The sequence below is a fragment of the Bufo bufo genome, chromosome 5 (genome assembly GCF_905171765.1).
Source record: "Bufo bufo chromosome 5, aBufBuf1.1, whole genome shotgun sequence".
Classification (NCBI taxonomy): Eukaryota; Metazoa; Chordata; class Amphibia; order Anura; family Bufonidae; genus Bufo; species Bufo bufo.
In genome coordinates, this window is record NC_053393.1 from 373,642,226 (window position 1) to 373,664,815 (window position 22,590).

General features: G+C 43.2%; 1 protein-coding gene across 3 annotated transcripts in view; it reads right to left on the reverse strand.

Annotated features, from left to right (window-relative positions):
• Positions 1–10,578: 10,578 nt before the first annotated feature.
• Positions 10,579–22,590, reverse strand: part of F13A1 (coagulation factor XIII A chain) — a 256,915-nt gene continuing 244,903 nt past the window's right edge. For 2 of the 3 annotated variants that reach the window (XM_040432507.1, XM_040432508.1), the window contains exon 15: positions 11,388–11,877. In XM_040432507.1, coding sequence (XP_040288441.1) covers positions 11,727–11,877 — 151 coding nt within the window. In that variant the 3' untranslated portion in view covers positions 11,388–11,726. Of the gene's footprint in view, positions 11,260–11,387; positions 11,878–22,590 lie in introns of those variants that run through there. The other variant, XM_040432510.1, reaches the window with a different exon arrangement.

Consider the following 22,590-nt stretch of genomic DNA (forward strand, 5'->3'; position numbering starts at 1 on the left):
ATCTTGGCAAAACTACTGTGAAGGTTGTACAATGAGAGCAATACTACTGTGAGGGAGGTACAGAGAAAGGAGCCGCCCCAGGAGCAAAACACCCTAGGCACGCCACTGATTGGGTCATCATTGCACAACCCCGTTGCTGCAATGGTCTATTTATTAGATAAAGATTGTTGCATCTATAGTTCTGGTGAATATTTAATAATCTGTACTTGTGGATATAGACGTGACATTTATGAACTCTGCCCGCCTTGTACTTTTATTATGTCTCAAACATTTATGCATTTTTTAAACAGAATGTTCCATTTTGATGCTAAATTCATGAAGGTACCCATTATTATATAAGTGCTGGATGCCATTTTCATAATATACCAAGTGTATGCTTTCAGAAAATGTATGGGTACAAGGGTATATATATATAATATAATTCAGGCTTTGCATTTGTCAAAAAGTGAAATTGACCTGGCATAGAAAGTGCTAAGGGCTCATTCACACGACCGGGGTTTGGTTCCGCATCCGAGCCGGGTGCGGACCCATTCACTTCAATAGGGCCGCAAAAGATGTGGACAGCACTCTGTGTGCTGTCCGCATCCGTTGCTCCGTTCCGGGGCCCCCGCAAAAATGATAAGTCATGTCCTATTCTTGTCCGTTTTGCGGACAAGAATAGGCATTTCTATAAAGGGCTGTCTGTTCCGTTCCGCAAATTGTGGAAGGCACACGGGCGGCATCCGTGTTTTGCTGACCGCAAAACACGGCACGTTTGTGTGAACAAGCCCTAACAGTGAACCCTGATGCATATCTCGACCACATAATTGTGAAGAATTACCTGTCAATAACATAAAAATGATTGGGATCTCATTGTCATGCTACATCCCCTCACACGTAGACTATGTTGCTGATGATCAGTGCGCTCATCCATTTGGATGTGTTACACATCTCAGACTCTCGTGTGACTCCAGAAGGTTCTAGTGCTAATATGAGATAGTAATTTGTGCACTGATCTTTAGCAGGTCTTGTAAGGTGCAAAGGTGGTTCTGCATCACAATGAACCTAATTGAACAGAGAAATGTCATTGATTTCCTATTCAGCTTTCTCTCGAGCCTACAAGACTTGTGCGGGCGAACTCTTCATCCTCGCTGATGAGCAGACAGATAAAGTGGAAAACAAATGTAACCGTTTTAACCTGTGTGTATCAGAACTTCACCTAATCCTTGCTGGCCAGGCGGCTGTAAATGCTTATGTCAGTTGTGAGGAGGCTGGAGACTTCCTCTGCTGTCAATCTAATATAGGTGGACATTCATTAAGACAGGCATTTTACACGCCAGTCTTAATCTATTTCCTCTGGTGTCAGATGCTCCACAATTATTAAGAGTCACACGTATGAAAATACTTTATATTCCTTCTATCTGAATTGGAGCCCCTGGATTCACTTTTTCAATGTTTTTACTATTTGTAAGTGGACGCCTGGCTGGTGGGTTTATGCCCCTTGGCACCCACGTAATAACTAGTGTTGAGCGCGAATATTTTAATTGCGAATTTTAATTGCGAATATCGCCACTTCGAGAATTCAAGAATATTTAGAATATAGTGCTATATATTCGTATTCGCGAATAGTGTTGAATATTCTAATCGCGAATTTATCGCGAATATATTCCATTGCCGATTTTCGCAATCAAGTAAACAATGACTGGAGATCACGAATTCTTAAATTCGCGAATTTATGGCGAATACTCGGCCAAAAATTCACGAAATATCGCAAATTTGAATATTGCCTATGTCGCTCATCACTAGTATACAACTCATTTCAAGCTCATTAGTAATTTTAAAGTGACAGGGACATACATGACTATGGGTAAACGCATGGCGGCTGGTGGTAACAAAGAGCCTCTTCAAAAACAAACCACTTGTTTACATTTTAAAAAAATGGCCCCAAAACTGTTAGATTTTTGGCAGCAAATGCCTGCTGATGTGTATATGCAAACACCCTCTGGGGTTATGTGATTCTTCCTGCCTGCAGAGCTGAAAAATGGCTCAATTCATCCGAATTTTTGGAAATAATCCATATTTTTTGCCCTATATGACGCACTTTCCCCCCCTAAAGTGGGGGAAAAGTGCCCCTGCGTCTTATGGGGCGAATGCTGGCAATTTACATCGCAGACTGCGATGTATTAGTGAAGAGGGAGGAGGGTCTGTAGTAGGCGGGGAGAGCGGCGGGGCCATGCAGGCACTGTACTCTGGCCCCGCAGCTCAGTATGTACTGTATTATACCTAGTGTTAATCATCAGATCTAAACTGAATAATGATGCGCTCCCCCTGCTCCCCATGTGTACCGTACTTACCGGTACACACATCACGCTCCTGTAGTAAGCACTAGCAGGCAGGCCGGGAGGCCGTAACTCACGGAGGTCACGTGCTTGCTCCGCCTACTTTATGAATGAAGTAGGCGGAGCAGGCACGTGACCTCCGTGAGATACGGCCGCCCGGCCTGCCTGCTAGCTGCTAGTGCTTACTACAGGAGCGTGACATGTGTACCGGTAAGTACGGTACACAGGGGGAGCAGGAGGAGCGCATCATTATTATTTAGTTTAGATCTGATGATTAACACTACGTATAATATAGTACATACTGAGCTGCGGGTTGTGTGCATGTACCCTTAAACACATGGTTGTGCATGTACCCTAATAGAAAATCTGTGCCAATGTATGTAGACAATAGCATTAAATGGGAATGTGATTTAGTAAGTCATTTGTATGGAATACCTTTCACTCGGTGAAATTCTACCGCTGAAAAGAGCTGCAGTTTTAATAAACTTCTGCCACACAGAACTTTGATGAAATACAATAAAGATTTCTTAGAACAACGCTTTTTATGATCAAATAACAACATATTGCAGATACTGTTCATACAGGATTGCTCTTTGGATTAATTCATGTGTTCAGATATAAACTGCTGGACAAGTCTAATTTTAACAACTACTCAGAAGAGAAAGAAAAGAACAGTGTAGGAACTGTATATTAGCATTAGATTTTTTTCTGAAAAACAGAATTTTGAAGAATAGATTATTTTTATCAGGGGGGTACACAGTTCTCATAAGGCCTCATAGCAAAAATTAGAATCGGTACCCCCACCCCATCCAGTTTCCTAGTGCATCAATAACTCCCAGGCAACACAGAATGCGATTTCCCAGAATTCTGATGAACTTATGCTTTTTTTTTTTATTAATTTGAAGAAATATTTATTTAAAAAAATTGTAATACAAAACAGTCACCCTCCATCTCATCCACTTCTGTGTCCCAAAAAGTGGAACAGGTACTTTGAAAATATGGTTCTCATTCTCACTGTATTTATTTCAGACAACTGCCATAAATAGTTTGATAAATCTCCTGCTTCCCCCTCACACTGTATATTATAAACTGGTTGCCTGCAGTCACCACTAGGGGGAGGCTATTGCATAGGAATTTATATTGTTCCCATTGACTTGAATTAAAGCTGCGTAAATTAACTCTTTGCACTGTGCTCCTCCTAGTGATGGAAAATGCAGAAAAATCTATTGTGGGTACAGGAGAAGCACTTCAGCGCCAGGCCATCCTCCCCCAGGTCCCATAGCTTGGTCTGCCTCTATGGTTGGTATGCCGCTGCTTCTGATTGTGTAGCACATATAATCAATTTTTTTATTTTATTTGAGTGTTCTTAATTAGTATCAGAAACAAGTTTCTTTATCAAGTTCTTGCCTCTTCTGAATCTTATGGATTGATATAATTACGAACCAGTGACAACAAGAAAACTCGTTGTTGCAGGTTGTTAAACGTAAATGCGAGGAATGTATCATAAATTTCCTGCTTCCTCTTCAGGCAGTATATTATAAACTGATTGCCTATAGTCACCACTAGGGGGAGTCAAGTGCATAAGAATTTACACTGTTACCATTGAACATGAAAGCTGTAAGTAAGTAATCTCTTTGCACTATGTTCCCCCTAGTGGCGGGGGAGATTGACATTGAAATGTATATAAACTGGAATTATGTATACTATATTTAGTGTTCATACATACATACACACACTGATCTGTTTTAGCACTTGTAGTAGAAAGCCAACTATTATCTAAGGAGTCGGGACCACTTGGGCTTGAACAACAGACATGCCTATGAATCCCATTTTCATCATCACAGCGTGAGATACTTATATAATACCCTAAAGATGAATAAGTACGGGATTCTGTAATTAGTTTTTATAAAAGTGTAAATGTCAGGCTGACTTCACTCATTTATCATAGTTTTATAGCATAATGATAATCAATATTTTCATCTTCATTTCTGCCCATAAAAAGTGTTTCCATTTCTCAATTTCCAAATTAAAGGACGTTATTTAGCTGTTAATCATCCATGCAATGAAATAATTGTGCTAATAACTGGATTAATTGAGTGGGCGTGTATAGTTTTGCATAGAATTTACCTCACAGAGACAGTATGAAGACATTATACAAAAAATGTATGCAAGACATACTCCTAATCCTGATGGTTCAATCTCATGGTTTCTTATATATTCAGGTTCATGGACCTGTAATACAAACTCATAGCAGTCTATGGTGCCCTTTGGCATCTCAGCATACCTCTGGGTCCTTAACCCTATCACAGGACTCCACTTGATTATGACACAGTAAGAGGCAGACCCATGACAGTGAACTTGAGTAAACTACTCCAACTGGGGCAAACCGCTTGGTGGTTATAGACACAATAGATACAAGGCTTGGTGGTTATAGTCTACTAAAGGCACCCCTCTTAGGTCCACAGAGCTTGGCGGTTACTATTGGCAGCTGGACAGTCTCTCATAAACAGGCTTAGACTGGCCCACAGGGGAACAGGTGAATCCCCTAGTGGGCCCCTGAGCAAGGTGGAACCCCAGCCCCCACCCCCTGCAAAAGTTGCACAAAAGTTGCAGTAGTAGACTCTACTACATATACAACCAGCCTAGGTTCATATAAAAAACTGGGTTGATTTTTTAACAAATTACCAGATTTTTTGGTGCAGAAGCCAGCCAGTATCTTCTTTCATCAGGGACCTAACTTCCTGAAATCTTTGCAAAATTATCAATCATCTTGTAACATCTTGCTGCTGTGATAGGAAGTGATATTTGCAAGTAGCTTTATAATGGGCCCTTACAATTAATCTTAATGGTGGGCTCTAGGCACCCCGGTCTGACGCTGCTCATAAAGGTCACACAGCATATTTGTTACACTCTTTCTTTGATGGTACACATCATATTAGTTGCCGTCTCTCAGTAATAACACACAGTGTATTGGTTGTGGTCTAAATAGGCTCATAGAGCAATTCACGGTGAACTTTGCAGGGCACCTTGGGATTGGCACTCTCCAGTCTCTGGGCACAAAAATATTCTTCAGGGCCTTCCTCAGCCCACAGTACAGGCACTCTACAGGAAGTGGTCCAACATCTTACAATGCTTCCAGGGACACCTCCGCTTTAGGTGTCTCCTTAGACATGGCAGTCCCAAGCAAAGCCATTGCAGGTGCTGGTCAAAGTGTCATGGCTAATGGTGGTGGTTCACCACCTAACAGGGATCACAGGATAAATAGTGCTAGTGAGGCTAGCTGGCTTGACCCAACTGCACTCTATAGAACATGCGAGTCTGTTGCAGTAACTGTCCATCAGTACTGTGCAACCTGCCCACATACACAACTCTTCACATATACATGGGACTGTGCCCTCAACAGAGCCTTGTGGTGTCACACACTAGCATCTACACCTATCATCAGAACCACTGCAGCACAGATACCTATGTGCAATATAATATGTAACAGAACCAACAGTCACTGATAAATTTACAGTACCTGCAACTCAGCAAACACAATGTGGTCTAATTGACCTCACTATACATTAACAGTCCAATGTACAATAAATAAAGTTCAGGCAGGGTTGCAGGGAGCGCAGCTCAACATAACCCTTACAAACTTACTTTTTTTGCCTGATTAAACATGAATCCAACAAGAAAAAAAACAATAAAATATTATAGAATAGTCTCTGCATGGTGGCATCATACAGCAGCATATGGGTGCTTATGCAGTGAACCCAGGAGAGCAGAGGAGAGGATAGAAGTGATAGTAGCAAGAATGCAAGAATGGTTATCGTAGTTGATCATCATTCTGACACTCTCCTAAGCCATGAAGTGATGTAGAAGGATGCACCTTTCTTCCCTTCAGGGCACACCCTGGTTCTGTGGTCACAAGGCAGGGTCCCCTGAAGTGGGGGCAGTGAAGGCAATTTTGCAGTAGAGCAGTTTTAGTAGATCAAGTTTAAGCTAACCAGTTCTCATCATGCATGGACTGGCAGTTCTTTCACATGTGCAAATTTTCACAATTTTTACACATTATACTGCTGCAGTAGTAGTTAATAGACCAAAGTCTTTATCTGGAGCAATTTTCTTTACTCTGCACTTTTCTTTCCTACATGCATGTATCCAGAATTAGGGGGGCAACCTGTTGCAATCATGGGGCAGACCCCAACATCAGTCTATGCTCTGCACCTTTTTTTATAGGTTGTTGTACTCACAATTAAAGTTTTCACACTGTCCTCAGAGAGATTTGGATCTATTAGCAACTTCCATAGTGTGCTTGTAAAGTATGTCCGGGCACCATAAGACTTAAAGAGGACCTTTCATGGATCCAGACTTTATAAGCTAAGTATCAGGGTATGTAGGGAATACAGCGGGGATCTAATTAGCGCTTACTATTTTTTCCTGGCGCCGCTCCGTTCACCCGCAGTGGCCCCCGTTAAATTCTCCCGCCCTGTATGCAAATTTTTGCATCGGTACAGGGAGGAGGAGACTGCCCTGTTTCTCAATGGGCGTCTCCTTCTCTTTGGCTGTGAGCTGTCCAATCGCAGCGAAGAGCATCACAGCCAAGGAGAAGGTGAGTTTTTTTTTCTCCCTGACTGTGATGATCTCCGCTGCGATTGGACAGCTCACAGCCAGAGAGAAGGAGACGCCCATTGAGAAACCGGGCAGTCTCCTCCTCCCTGTACCGATGTAAAAAATAGCATACAGGGCAGGAGAATTTAACGGGGGCCACAGCGGGCGCCCAGAAAAAAATAGTAAGCACTATTAGATCCCCGCTGTATGCCCTACATACCCTGATACTTAGTTTATAAAGTCTGGACCCATGAAAGGTCCTCTTTAAATCTTCTGAACAGTCTCTGCCATACAACCTATGAAGTCCTTTCAGAACAGCTTTTCTCCACAGAACTTCTACACACACCACGGGTTCAGATGGCTATCCCTAGTAGTCCTTACTCGACCTCACCTCACCTCACCTTTTATCTGCCCAGCCTGGGGATAGTCTGTTTTAGCCGGATTTATTAAAAGCTTACTTTTATTCTTTATTTGTTATGTATTCGGAGTGGTCAGCTATGGTCATTTGTGTTGTGTAGTACTGAACATGTGTTCTGTGATAACTACCACTTACTTTGGTTGAGTATATTGTCTTAGTTGTTACAGCCTAGTAACTCCATACTGACCTTTTACACAAGAAAATACATGCGGGTACAGCAAAGCACTTCGTTAACCCTTTTGCAGTGGGACACTGCGCTTATGGTTCCATAGTACATGGCAGCAGAAACTCAGTGCGTCCCATACAGGCTCTGTCCACAGGGCCATTAAACACAGAAGCTGTATCACATTCCAGTTTATTATAGTCTGTTAGGGCAATGACATCTCTTGCACTGGCCAATTGCTGATGCCTTTGCATGCTGAATGTATAGTCCAGACACACCATTTATCATTGAAAAGCAGCAAGTCAAACACCTATCAATGAAATTTTGGTAAATGCTATTATTTATAACAGAGGAATTAAATACTATTCTAGTATTGTATGCTTATACTGCATATTTAAATTTTGGTATAATCCATGTAGGACATGCATCTGCTGCAGCACAGATTGGCGTGAAGGCTGGACTATGTACTGTCATTTGACAGCTGCTAAGAATGCAAATGTACATTATACTGCAGAAGACATAAGGTAAATTAGTTTCACACTATTCATTTTGGGGTAATATTTCTTGTTTTAGTCATTTCTTTTTCTCATCGTAGACTTCGCCATGCAATGTTTCTCCTTAATCTAAAAGAAAGCTAATGGTAACAACCTTTTTTCTAACCTTTTCCTCAGCTGGTAGAAGGTGGCACAAGTTCATGATGAATGCCAAGAACTGACAAAATTTGACAATAAGAGCATCATTTTGACTCTCTTTCACCCTTATGGCTGACATGACTGTGCATCACTGATCACTCAGACTATATTACTATTTTTGCAGGGGGTAATAACTGCAGCAATAAGGTATAATGCAAATATCTAAAAATTATTTCATTGATAATGTATAAGAAATATTCTGCATACCGTTCTATCCTACCTAAACACCTATTATACATATATATGATGCCTCTCTTAAAGGGGGTTTCCGGGCTTTTAATATTGATGAACTATCCTCAGGATAGTTCATCAATATCAGATCGGCGGGTTGCCGATTGACAACCCGGCACCTCCACCAATCAGCTGTAAAAAAGGGAAGGCGCACACAGTGTGCATGTGCCGTCTCCCTTTTTCTCTTTCTGTCCGCTGCTGCTATGTCTATGACAAAGCAGCAGTGAACAGGAAGAGAGAACGGAAGCGGCATGTGCACACTGCGCACGCCATCCCTTCCTACAGCTGATCGGCGGGGTTGTCGGGTGTCGTACCCCTGCTGATCTGATATTGATGACCTCTCCTGAGGATAGGTCATCAATATTAAACACCCAGAGAACCCCTTTAAGTGAGATTATTATAGAAAAAAGGTAACCATTTTATGCATGCACAAGCTCAACCCATGGATCCAATAAAGATAACCAGATATGAATAGATATAGAACTCTGACCCTGAGGTCTTCCAATGACAATATTTTATGGCCTATCCACTGGATATGCTATAAGAAGCTGATTGGTGCATATTTAACAGCTTGGTGCTCTTGCACTCCTGATAACAGCGTGGTTGGTAATATTTTCTGGGGCATTAGTGGCACAGTCCCTCTCCATTTAAAGATGTTGTGTCATGAAACATATTCTAGATTTTTCAAACCAGCACCTGAATCTGAATAGTTTTGTAATTGCATGTAAATTTAGTATAGCCAGTAAGCTATTCAATTAAATGTATCTGTATAGCGCCACCTGGTGTTTGTTCTTTTCCTTATTTTTTGTCCGTCTCACTGAGCTGGTCGAAAGTGCTCAGTTTAAATCTTCAACTGCAACCAGCCATATATTCTGTTAGAAGCTGTGGCAGTTACCGGTAGGGAGCTGCAACAGGAAGGACACGTCCCCTGAGAAAGGAAATACCCCCTGAGTTGCCAGGCTGAACATAATCTAGCAGAGAAATTGAAGCAATGAATGTGGAGATCTCTGGACCCATGTGCGATACAAAGCTGGGTCTTGCTTTGTTAAAAAGAGATTGTCATGTACTGTATGATGTCTGATTTTCATTTTTATATCAATCATGGCATAAATCCTTTAAGTCTTAGGGAATATAGAACCAGCTTAGGCCTCTTTCACACTTGCGTTGTCCGGATCCGTTGTGCACTCCATTTGCCGGAGGTGCCCGCCGGATCCGTAACACCGCAAGTGAACTGAAAGCATTTGAAGACGGATCCGTCTTCAAAATGCGTTCAGTGTTACTATGGCAGCCAGGACGCTATTAAAGTCCTGGTTGCCATAGTAGTAGTGGGGAGCGGGGGAGCAGTATACTTACCGTCCGTGCAGCTCCCGGGGCGCTCCAGAATGATGTCAGAGCGCCCCATGCGCATAGATGACGTGATCCATGCGATCACGTCATCCATGCGCGTGGGGAGCCCTGACGTCACTCTGAAGCGCCCCAGGAGCCGCGCGGACGGTAAGTATACTGCTCCCCCGCTCCCCACTACACTTTACCATGGCAAACAGGACTTTAGCGTCTTGGCAGCCATGGTAACCATTCAGAAAAAGCTAAACGTAGGATCCGGTAATGCGCCAAAACGACGTTTAGCTTAAGGCCGGATCCGGAATTAATGCCTTTCAATGGGCATTAATTCCGGATCCGGCCTTGCGGCAAGTGTTCAGGATTTTTGGCCGGAGCAAAAAGCGCAGCATGCTGCGGTATTTTCTCCGGCCAAAAAACGTTCCGGTCCGGAACTGAAGACATCCTGATGCATCCTGAACGGATTTCTCTCCATTCAGAATGCATGGGAATAATCCTGATCAGGATTCTTCCGGCATAGAGCCCCGACGACGGAACTCTATGCCGGAACAGAACAACGTAAGTGTGAAAGAGCCCTTAGTAAGCATGCTAATGTTTAATCATTATAACCCCTGAAAATTCAGAAAGCCTTTTCTAATTGTCTCCTCCTAAAGAGGACCTGTCACAACGAAATGCATTGCAATATGCAGGCAAGGCAGCAAGTTATAGAGCAGGAGGATCTAAGCTGATTGATATAGAGTCTTGTCCAATTCTTTAGACACATACCTTAGAATAAATATTTCTGTGCAAGTAATGGACACAAAAGTTTTTTTTAATTTTTTTTATTGAAATGTGCTTTATTACCAATATTGAAAAGATTACAAAAAGTTAAAAGCAAATAAAAAGGTTTTCATCATAAAGTATGCATAGTCAAGAGAATGAGTAAAGTGGTTCTCCAAGTTCTAGATATAGATGACCTATTATTTGTATGAGAGTTGAGCTGCAGTACCCTGGCACGGCCACTACACTTTGAATGGAGCTATGCTTCCAGCTCCAGGAAACAGCTGATCATGGGGGTATCAGAGCCCCACCAATCTGATATTGATCTATCCTGAGGAAAGGTTATCTCAATATCTGGAGGAGCCTGGAAAACCACTTTAAGGTTATAGAGTGAAGAATAACAAATCTATCACAAATTAGACTGTTAGATGCATATACACTGACAAAATGATGCTATAGCATGTAAACAATTATAGTATTTGTCATTTGTATTAAAACATGGAGGAAAGTACAAACATAGTGGGCCTCAGAGCAAGAGGTTTATCACCTTTATATTTACTTATCAGCATTTATGTCCCCCTGGCATATAAATCCCACTCTGAATATCTCTGGTATATCTGGACTCCTTTTGACTTTCATGTTTTGTTTTTTCTCAAAATCTTGAATATTGAAAAATTCCATGTTCCATTTATTCCATACAAAAGCCAGTTTAGAGAAATGATTTAGAGCGGACCTGTCACCTTTCTTTTTTTTGTGCGCATTAGAAAAAAAGATAAACATTTTACATATAGAAAATTAAATGTTTCTGATTTCTCATAATCCTAAACATTGCCAAAAGACTTAAAAAATGGTACTTGTCTATATCGGAGAGGAAGCTAAAAAAAAAAAAAAAGTTTCTTCTATAGATCAGGTCTAAGGTTTGTGCGTGCAAAATAGTAGCATTCATTGCATATTTGTCATAGGCACTACAATAATTGTTGTAGTTATAATGTAAAAGTTAAAAAAAAGGTTGAACAACAATTAACCAATAAAAAATATGAGTTTACTCTATACTGGCACAAAACAATGGCGGTATGCAAAAATTCTATGTAATTTCTGACACCTGTTGGAATACGTGACTGTATATATGACTTATGTATATACCTATTTACTTACTAATAATATTTTAGTATATAGATATGAATAATACCTGAAAATACAGAAAGCCTTTACTAATTGTCTCTAGCTAAGATCTCCAAGTCCAGCTCTCCATACACATGTCGAAGAGTCTCTGAGTCAAGAGTTGCAATAAGTTTCCTCTTGCCTGCTAGCTTTGGAGTACAAGTCTCCTCCCAAGTCACAGTTGTATTTGCAGGGACTTCTCTGAAAGAATAAATGATACATATGATATTTGTTAGTATGTGTTTCATTAAATGATAATGGTAGACATTAAACAGATCATATAGAGGTTCTCTACCATAAACACTTTTCTTTAAAGAGGATAGTAAGAAAGTACACCATGTTTGGACTACTGATCTACTTTCCAGTTGAAAGGCCAGGCAGAATTTTGCCCATTTACTGGTGTTTTCTTTCTTCTTTTAGGTCAACTTGGTGGGTATATAGTATTTAACTCAACGGACTTGTGTGTCTTTTTAACTCAATTATGGCTCCATCCATGCTCTATCAGATGCTGTAAAATGGCACCATATGGCAGCAGACAGTGGGGATGAGTATTAAATATTCTAATATTCTAAATATTCATGAATGTAAAATGCATGAATAATTTTATCTTAAAATGGAATCTGCTGTTAAAAAATTACTGTATTTTTCACCCTATAAGACGCACAGGCCCATAAGACGCACCTAGGTTTTTGGGGAGGAAAATAAGAAAAAAAATATTTTTAACCAAAAGGTGTTGTCATGCCCCACACTGACGATGTGCGGAGGTCGGCCAGGATAGCAGCACGAGTTTAGTATTTGTTTTGGTGCCGTGCTGGATCCGCCTCTCATCAGGTGCACTGGGTGGAGTCATTAGTTTAAATGGTCTCCAGCTAAGTGCTCTGAGCGGATTATACTGATCATTTTGGTCTGGGAAGTTTGGAGGGAAGGATGGCTGTCAGTTCCTGCTCTCAGAAGATAAGTGTCATTCCTTGTTTGGTTGTTGGTGTCATCTATCCCATCCAGGTTCTGTGCGAGCAGGCTGCTCCTATCTCCCCACTTCCCCATCTCAGGGAGTTCAGGGTTTTGTCAGTTCAGGCTGGAGGACACAGCACACCTACCTTCAATGTCTGCCTGTGGGCTGAGCAGTGCAGGGAAAGAGGTCAGGGATAAACTAGGAGGTGACCCTTCCCCTGTCTCTCGTCCAGAGGCTGGTTGGTGTGTTATCTTTTATACTGTGCACGTCTGCCGTGACAGGTGTGCTTTTGGTGGGTTTGGAACTAATGGTGGTCTGTGGATGGCACTATTACTGGGGATCTGTTAAGGACACTGTTATGGGGGGATCTGTGGATGACGGACACTGTTATGGGGGATCTGTGGATGACGGACACTGTTATGGGGGGATCTGTGGATGACGGACACTGTTATGGGGGGATATGTGGATGACGGACACTGTTATGGGGGAGATCTGTGGATGACGGACACTGTTATGGGGGGATCTGTGGATGACGGACACTGTTATGGGGGATCTGTGGATGATGGACACTGTTATGGGGGGATCTGTGGATGACGGACACTGTTACAGGGGGGATCTGTGGATGACGGACACTGTTACAGGGGGGATCTGTGGATGACAGACACTGTTACAGGGGGGATCTGTGGATGACAGACACTGTTACAGGGGGGATCTGTGGCTGGCACTGTTACAGGGGGATCTGTGGCTGGCACTGTTACAGGGGGGATCTGTGGCTGGCACTGTTACACGGGGGATCTGTGGCTGGCACTGTTACAGGGGGATCTGTGGCTGGCACTGTTACAGGGGGATCTGTGGCTGGCACTGTTACAGGGGGGATCTGTGGATGGCACTGTTACAGGGGGATCTGTGGATGGCACTGTTACAGGGGGGATCTGTGGCTGGCACTGTTATATATGTACCATCCACAGACCCCCCCACCCCATAACAGTGCCATCCACAGACCCCCCAGCCCATAACAGTGCCATCCACAGACCCCCCCTACCCCTTAACTGTGCCATCCACGGATCAGCCCCCCCCGCCGCCGCCCCCCCCCCTCAGTATACAAATATAAAATGTCTTATTCAATTAAAATGTATTACATATGTCCCCTCACTCCTAAATTCCTAATAGTACCTTACATCCTATTCCTAATAGGTTCTGTACAATGCCGGCAGGCAGGCCGGGCGGTCGGCGCGTCACTCACTGACGTCACTTGCCTGCAGGCACATGACATCAGGGAGTTACGCTGCCGCCCGCCCGGCCTGCCTGCCGGCATTGTACACTGACTGCACCGCCCCGCCGCTATTCCCGGCCCCCAGCTCCTCCTTCCAGTCCATCCCCCGGCCCCCGCTCACTCGTACATCGCATCCAGCGATGTTAAACTGTGAGCATTCGCCCCATAAGACGCAGGGGAATTTCCCCCCCATTTTTTGGGGGGAAAAAGTGCGTCTTATGGGGCGAAAAATACGGTAAGTCCTACCCTTGCCCTGTAATGATTAATCTAAGTGCCCAAGCAAGAACCAACACTCAGACTCTTTTAATCAATGGCACAATGTGATAGTCAATAGACAATAGCCATAACAAATGACACGTTATGTGGTTCCCAGAGAATAGAACCAAGGTGACTGATATACACTCACCTAAAGAATTATTAGGAACACCTGTTCTATTTCTCATTAATGCAATTATCTAGTCAACCAATCACATGGCAGTTGCTTCAATGCATTTAGGGGTGTGGTCCTGGTCAAGACAATCTCCTGAACTCCAAACTGAATGTCAGAATGGGAAAGAAAGGTGATTTAATCAATTTTGAGCGTGGCATGGTTGTTGGTGCCAGACGGGCCGGTCTGAGTATTTCACAATCTGCTCAGTTACTGGGATTTTCACGCACAACCATTTCTAGGGTTTACAAAGAATGGTGTGAAAAGGGAAAAACATCCAGTATGCGGCAGTCCTGTGGGCAAAAATGCCTTGTGGATGCTAGAGGTCAGAGGAGAATGGGCCGACTGATTCAAGCTGATAGAAGAGCAACGTTGACTGAAATAACCACTCGTTACAACCGAGGTATGCAGCAAAGCATTTGTGAAGCCACAACACACACAACCTTGAGGCGGATGGGCTACAACAGCAGAAGACCCCACCGGGTACCACTCATCTCCACTACAAATAGGAAAAAGAGGCTAGAATTTGCACGAGCTCACCAAAATTGGACTGGAAAAATGTTGCCTGGTCTGATGAGTCTCGATTTCTGTTGAGACATTCAAATGGTAGAGTCCGAATTTGGCGTAAACAGAATGAGAACATGTATCCATCCTCTGATGGCTACTTCCAGCAGGATAATGCACCATGTCACAAAGCTTGAATAATTTCAAATTGGTTTCTTGAACATGACAATGAGTTCACTGTACTAAAATGGCCCCCACAGTCAGCAGATCTCAACCCAATAGAGCATCTTTGGGATGTGGTGGAACGGGAGTTTCGTGCCCTGGATGTGCATCCCTCAAATCACCATCAACTGCAAGATGCTATCCTATCAATATGGGCCAACATTTCTAAAGAATGCTATCAGCACCTTGTTGAATCAATGCCACGTAGAATTAAGGCAGTTCTGAAGGCAAAAGGGGGTCCAACACCGTATTAGTATGGTATTCCTAATAATTCTTTAGGTGAGTGTATATATATATATATATATATATATATTATAACTACATTGTGAAATACGTTAGCAGAGAGTAGATATAATTTAGGCTACTTTCACACTAGCGTTCAGAGCGGGTCCGTCTGATGTCTGCTCAGACTGATCCGCTCCTATAATGCAGACGTTTGTATCCGTTCAGAACGGATCCGTCTGCATTATAGTTTGAAAAAAAAAACTAAGTCTGAAAGTAGCCTGAACGGATCCGTCCAGACTTTACATTGAAAGTCAATGGGGGACGGATCCGTTTGAAGATTGAGCCATATGGTGTCATCTTCAAGCGGATCCGTCCCCATTGACTTCAATTGTAAGTCTGGACGGATCTGCTTGCCTCCGCACGGCCAGGCGGACACTTGCCGCTTGCTGATCGGAGGCTGAACGCCGCCAGACTGATGCATTCTGAGCGGATCCGCGTCCACTCAGAATGCATTAGGGCTGGACGGATGCGTTCGGGGCCGCTTGTGAGCCCCTTCAAACGGAGCTCACGAGCGGACACCCGAACGCAGGTGTGAAAGAAGCCTTAACTGTATTTGACTTGAGTCCTTGAAGACTGCATAAATAAGAAACCTCTGTCTAAAAAATTTAGATAACACGTTGCACAATAATCTATAATCTACCTATTTATCCATCCATCTAATATTTATCTATACATGTCTCCACTTAATATCTATTTTGTTTCTATGTTTATACTATCTATCTATCTAATCTTGCAAGGTTTATCTTTAACTTGTTTTCACCTTTACTTATTCCTCTTATGATAAGGCTGTAGTCTGGAGGTAAATGGTCAGCCTTGAATGTAGATGTCCCAGGTTCAAATCTGAGAAAGAACATCTAGATTTTCTTCATTGGTTATTTTCTCTCTCCCTTATTTAACCCATAATAAAAGGCTATAGCCTTACTATATTGAGAATAGAGGTTTTCTATAATTAGAAAGCTAATGCATATCACTAGTGTCTTTATATTCACATATTGTGCCTATGAATAAACCAGTAATATGTATTAGCTTTATAAGCATAGAAAACCTCTATTCTCAACCTGGTAAGGCTATAGTAAGTAGTGTATATATGCACATGCTAGGACACAGCTCTGTGCCTTCAGCATGCTTTTAATCAAGGAGAGGGTAGGAGTGTGCAGAGCACAGGAGTGTTACAATTGCAGTTCTCCAAGAATTCAGCCCTTCCCCTGGTGCTCCAATGTGCTCATTTGAATATAAATAAAAATGTACATATCTCTGCAGCTGGTGAAAGAAAGGTATAGTTTTAATTTAATAATCAATCCTACCATGCAGTATACCTGGTTTTATAGGGTTGATCATGCTGACAGAGGATCTTTAAATGAAGTGATATTCCTTGTAATGTAGTTAGTGAGTATATATAGCCTCCTGTTGTTCTACAATTATCATGACTGTTAGCTGGTACCAGGCTGTGTTCATAAGGGCTGAGGTAACTGTACATACATTCTGCACACTGAGGACCTTTAGGAGGGGCTAGGAGGGGCCAAGAACTCAACTCTTTGCAGGTAGCAAAGAGCTCAGTTCCTCTAATGATTTTGATCAGGTTAGATGTCTTGTTGTATCATATGGTCATCGGCAAGAACTCATGTTGAGAACTGGTTGATGGGGAGTTTGCTCATTTGTTTATGGCTTAGGTAAAGGTTACTTACTTTACTCTGTATGTTTTATATGTATATTTTGTATATATATTTTGTTTTGTAAACTTCTTATGCACCTAAGCCTTGTCAAGCCTATCTTATTTCCGGATCTCAGAATTTGAGATAAAACACTATCTATCGATCATCTATTCCATTAATACAACATTTCAAGTGACCTATAATAGAAGTCCCTGCAGTGTGATCAAACAGAAATGAAGCACCGTGACCATGAGGTTTCATTAACTGGTGGCATAGGTTTCAGATGAATTGGGGGTAAACTGAAAGAAAGAAATAAACAAACATTCTTGGTGGAGAATTCCTTTGTTTTTTTGTTGTTGATCAAAGTATTTATTACAATTGGAGAGGAGCAAAGTTTTGACATCACAGGGGATGGCTATCTGCAGAATGGCTGGCTGCACGGCATTATGGGTGGTCTTGTGTTCCCGGGCTTGTCTCCTCTACACTTAAAAGACGAAAACATGCAATGCGACAACTCACTGCAATATAGAGTACAAAATTGCATAATAATTACAAGTGCTACACTATAAGTGAGGGATACTTGGCAAATCGTTTTGTACAAAATTATTTGAGCCCGTCTGCCGCACGTCAAGGCGATATCTGTTAGACGGGTTCCTACACTAAATTCTACCTGTTAGGTGCCATGACGGCTACCATACACTTCAGGGAGTATAGGTTCCTTGGTAGCCATTTGGCGCCGGTGGTGTTGTGGAGTGGGCCTGCTGTGGAACCTACACTCCCTGAAGTGTATGGTAGCCGTCATGGCACCTAACAGGTAGAATTTAGTGTAGGAACCCGTCTAACAGAGATCGCCTTGACGTGCAGCAGACGGGCTCAAATAATTTTGTACAAAACGATTTGCCAAGTATCTCTCACTTATAGTGTAGCACTTGTAATTATTATGCAATTTTGTACTCTATATTGCAGTGAGTTGTCGCATTGCGCTCGGCTACTTTCGGCGTCCTCATAGAAATGAATGGAGGGCAGCTGCGTATGTGCAGTGTGCCCTGCGTTTATTTCCCCGCTCCGTTCTCATTGCAGGTGCGGGTCCCAGTGGTGGGACGCGCACCTATGAGACAATGGGGGCATATCCTAGCGATATGGCCCCATTGTCTGAGATGGGAAAACCCCTTTAAGAAGCCACAATGTTCAAGTGAGCTGCAAATTAGGACAAAATGAGGGGATATTTACATGTTTTACCAGTTTGATGCCAGAACTACATTAAAAACGGATGTTGTTATGTGTGGCATATCTATCAGGCTCCCTTTTCCAACTCAAACTACATTTCCAAATGAGTAAAAAGGGGCCATGACTTGTACTTCATCACCAGTAGAAGGTATTGTTATTGCACACTACTTTAAAGCTTTACTTGCTAAGGTATTAATATCATGGAAATGTAGCCATAACACAGGAGGGGAAACACAAAGGGGAAAATAGTAACAAAACGTCAAGTGAAGATAGAGAAAAAGAAAGATATCATAAAATATTTAATCTGTTTCATAAAAAGGTTTATATATGAAAAAAAATGTTCTGCCTGGAAGAAAACATAGTGATGAATACTTCCAAATAATGTGCTGAGCCATCATAAGGCAGATGTTATTTATCATCTTGAATACCTAGACACAAATGAGATTATTATTAAAATAAACTGCTGCTATCCTGTGATTCTTCACTTGCATTGAAAGTGTCTAAAGCTTTATGTAAAAAAGTGAACTTGGATGCTTAAATGAGTTTTATGTGATGAGGATATTGATGATCTATCCTCAAGATAGGCCATCAATATCATATCCAGGGGTGTAGCATGCACTGAGTATCCATGATATAAGCCCATGATTTTGGACCCAATTCCCTCAACAGCATCTCTGTCAACCACATCTGCATCCACCGAATATTAAATACTATGATGATAAGGAATTGTCAGCTTCTGGTGTCAGTAGCTCAGCACAGGCAGTAGAGATAGCCTTGCGGTTTGCCTGGCGGTCGTTTCACAGCGAACTTTGCGTGTTTTCCGAACATATGGCGATGTCCACCGGCGCCATATTCTTTTGCATTGCGCCGAACTTTGACCCATGACACATCCATCAGGTGGGACAGGACAGCCAATTGAGACGTTTCAGCACATGGCACACCCCCACCCTATAACAGAACCCTATCTTGCAGCCATTTTATATTCTGTGTTTTGCCAGTGTAGGGAGAGGTTGCTTTGTGGAGCAGGGACGGGCTATTAGGGACACCAAACACTAGCTAATAGGGCCACAAAAGTCCTTTTAAGGACTGGTATAGGTGTGCTATGGATAGGTGTGATATACTAAGGGGTGTGATATACTTATGATATACTTTCTAACATAGAAAGTATATTATATTGCAATTGTATGCTTCCAGAAAATACTGATTGAGGGCTGCGATCTATCAGCTTCCACAAAATTGTGATTGAGGTTTTCCATATACCTGCGTCCACAATATTACTGCTTGAGGGTGATATAACATCTTCAATTAACAACTGATTGAGGCATGCCATATATCAGCTTCTACAAAATAGTGATAGAGGTTTTCTATATACCTGCGTCCAGAAAATACAGATTGCGGGTTTTGATATACCTGCTTCAACTAACAACTGATTGAGGCGTGCCATATATCAGCTTCCACAAAAGAGTGATAGAGGTTTTCTATATACCTGCAACCACAAAATTACTGCTTGAGGGTGATATACCAGCTTCAACTAACAACTGATTGAGGTCTGCCATATATCAGCTTCCACAAATACTGCTCTTCTCAAGGGACTTTGGCACAGGGTCATTTTGAAAATGACAGGCAGAGTAAGAGGCAATCCGTTCTGCAGGGGTGGTAGGGGTCGGCAGCTGCACCAGGCCAAAGCCTAAGTGGGAAATTGGAGAAGGTGTGTGCGATTATGTCAAAGGACGCACCAGAGTTGGTCGAGAGGCTCACTCAGCCTTCCGCTTTTGCACCCTCCTCATCCTCTGTATCTGCACACTCCTCACTCTCTGCTGTGTGCACCCCCAAAGACACCACCACCACCACCATAGCCCCTCCACTCGAGTCAGAGGAATTATTTTCCCATCCATTCCCAGACCTTATCGATGTGCAGCCATTCTTGGCATCGGATGAGGAAGAGGAGGTAGCAACGGCTGCCACCCAGCGGTCTGACAACAGTACTCAGATCAGCCCAAGGAGGGTGGTCTCCGCTGTTGTTGCCTACTCCGAGATCTCTAATGTCAGTGGTGGTGAAGGTGACGATGATGACATGTCGATGGACGTCATGTGGGTGTCCACAAGAGAGGAAGAGGAGGGGAGTTCAGAAAGAGAGACGGAGCAGCAGATAGGGGGTAGAAGGAGGAGAAGCAGGCAGAACTCGCAGTGCAAAGGAGGCAAAAAGCAGAGTGCAAATGTTTCTGGAACGAGCCATCCACCATGCATGGTCACATCTTGCGCTCCTAGGAAGTCGGCACATAGCTCCGCAGTGTGGGCTTTTTTTAACGTGTCAGCTACTGACAATAGTGTTGCCATATGCAGCCTGTGCTGTCAACGCATAAGTCGCAGTAAGCCCAACACTCACCTAGGGACGATCTGGCCTCCCATCACAGAGCCCAGTGGGAGCAACGCTGTCAGAACCCACAAAGCCACACTCCCGGCGCTGCACGTCCTGCCTTTTCGCCCTCTCCTCCCATTTGTCCTCCACTCCACCTTTCACTGTGCCGTCGTTGCGTTCATCTGGCACAAGGCAGGCTTCCGTGGCCCAAATGTTTGAGCGCAAAAAAATGATGACGCCAGATAATCATCCTGCCGAATGGCTGACCGCTGGCTTGTCAGAACTGCTGGCCCGCCAAAAACTGCCATATAAATTGGTGGACTCGGAGGCCTTTAGAATATTTGTGGCCATTGGCACACCGCAATGGAAGGTCCCCGGAAATGAAAATTTTATCCCAGAAAGGCATCCCTGAACTATATGGCCACGTTCAGCGGAAAGTTAATATATCTCTGGCACACAGTGTCGGTGCCAAGATACTCTGCTAGACCACGTGTCTGTGGTCAGATGTAAACATGGACAGGGAAGGTACATAACTTTTACTCCCCACTGGGTCAACCTTCTGACGGCCATCAAGCATGTAACCCGTGGCACCCATGTGGATTGGTGTTACCGCCACGGATTGTATGTAGGCCTGCCTCTTTTACTCCATCCTCAGTCTCCTCCTCTGCTGACTCCTCATTTTCTACTGCTATCGCCTCTTCCGCTGCACCTCCCAAGCTCCCCAGAACCTATTCTACGTGCCAGGTGAGACCTTGCCATGCTGTGCTGTGGCTGTTGTGCCTGGAAGCCAAGAGCCACACCGGTCCTGCACTGCTTTCAGCTCTGCGGTCACAGGCTGATCAGTGGCTAACCCTGCTCAATTTGACAGTTGGTAAAGTGGTGTGCGACAATGGTGCCAATCTGCTGAGCGCGCTGAAACAGGGCAAAATGACACTCGCGCCGTGCATGGCACACGTCCTGAACTTAGTCGTGCAACGATTCGTTGGCAAATACCTCGGGGTCCAGGACATCTTGCGGCAGGCCAGGAAAAATTCCACTCGCCTAGCTCACAACAGTGTGGACTACCTCACATTTAAAAAAAATAATGAGGCATGGATCTTGGAGGAATTCAACACCTGTGATGACCATGTGTAATTGAATTTCCTCATGCCAGCCCACACATATCCGCCACCAGAACAAAGAATGGTCCTTGGCTTATGTATATAGAACAGCATAAAAGGCCATTTATGTCAGATGAATGCCTAATTTTTGGGGCCAGTACTAGCCGACAGTTACATATTTATCCTGTGACCGCCTAATGTACCTCCAGTCACAGAATCCAAAGTTCTTTGCTGTCAGGTGAATGCCTATTGCCTAATTTTGGCCGACAGTTAAATTTTTTATCTGTAGCCACATAATCACACCCCTGTCTCACTCCTCTGCCTCTCTTTATGGTGGTGTATGAACTGCATTCACCATAAGGACCTTTAAATGTCACAGGGTCACGTGACTGTGCCCCCCACCCCGTACTGTGCCCCTCACCCCGTACTGTGCCCCCTTATACCCTACATTGTGCCCTCTTACCACACCCTGTGCAGTGCCCCTAGTCATGCCCTGTACTGTATTCTCTTATACCCTTTTATCTGGTCACGGTATGGCGGCGTTATCCTGTCACTGTACAGAGGTATTATCCGGTCAATGTATGGCGGTGGTATCCAATAACTGAATGGCCATAACTGTATCCCTTTTCCTGCCTATGCCATCCTTTTTTAGACCTGGCATGAGCTGGAAAAATATGCAGATTGTGGTGCTAAGTACCTTTGCGCCACAATCTGTGTCAGAAATACGCCTGACATAGACGTATTTCTATATAATAAATGACCACCTAATTGTGTTATTATTTGGGGGTAGGGCTAATATCTTTATATTATATAGATTCTAGTGTATTATACTCTGCCCTGTATTTTCCAGTAGAAAATGATCCTTAGGAAACACAGTCCTCATCCCTGACCACCAGAATCAGGTAGCGCTCTG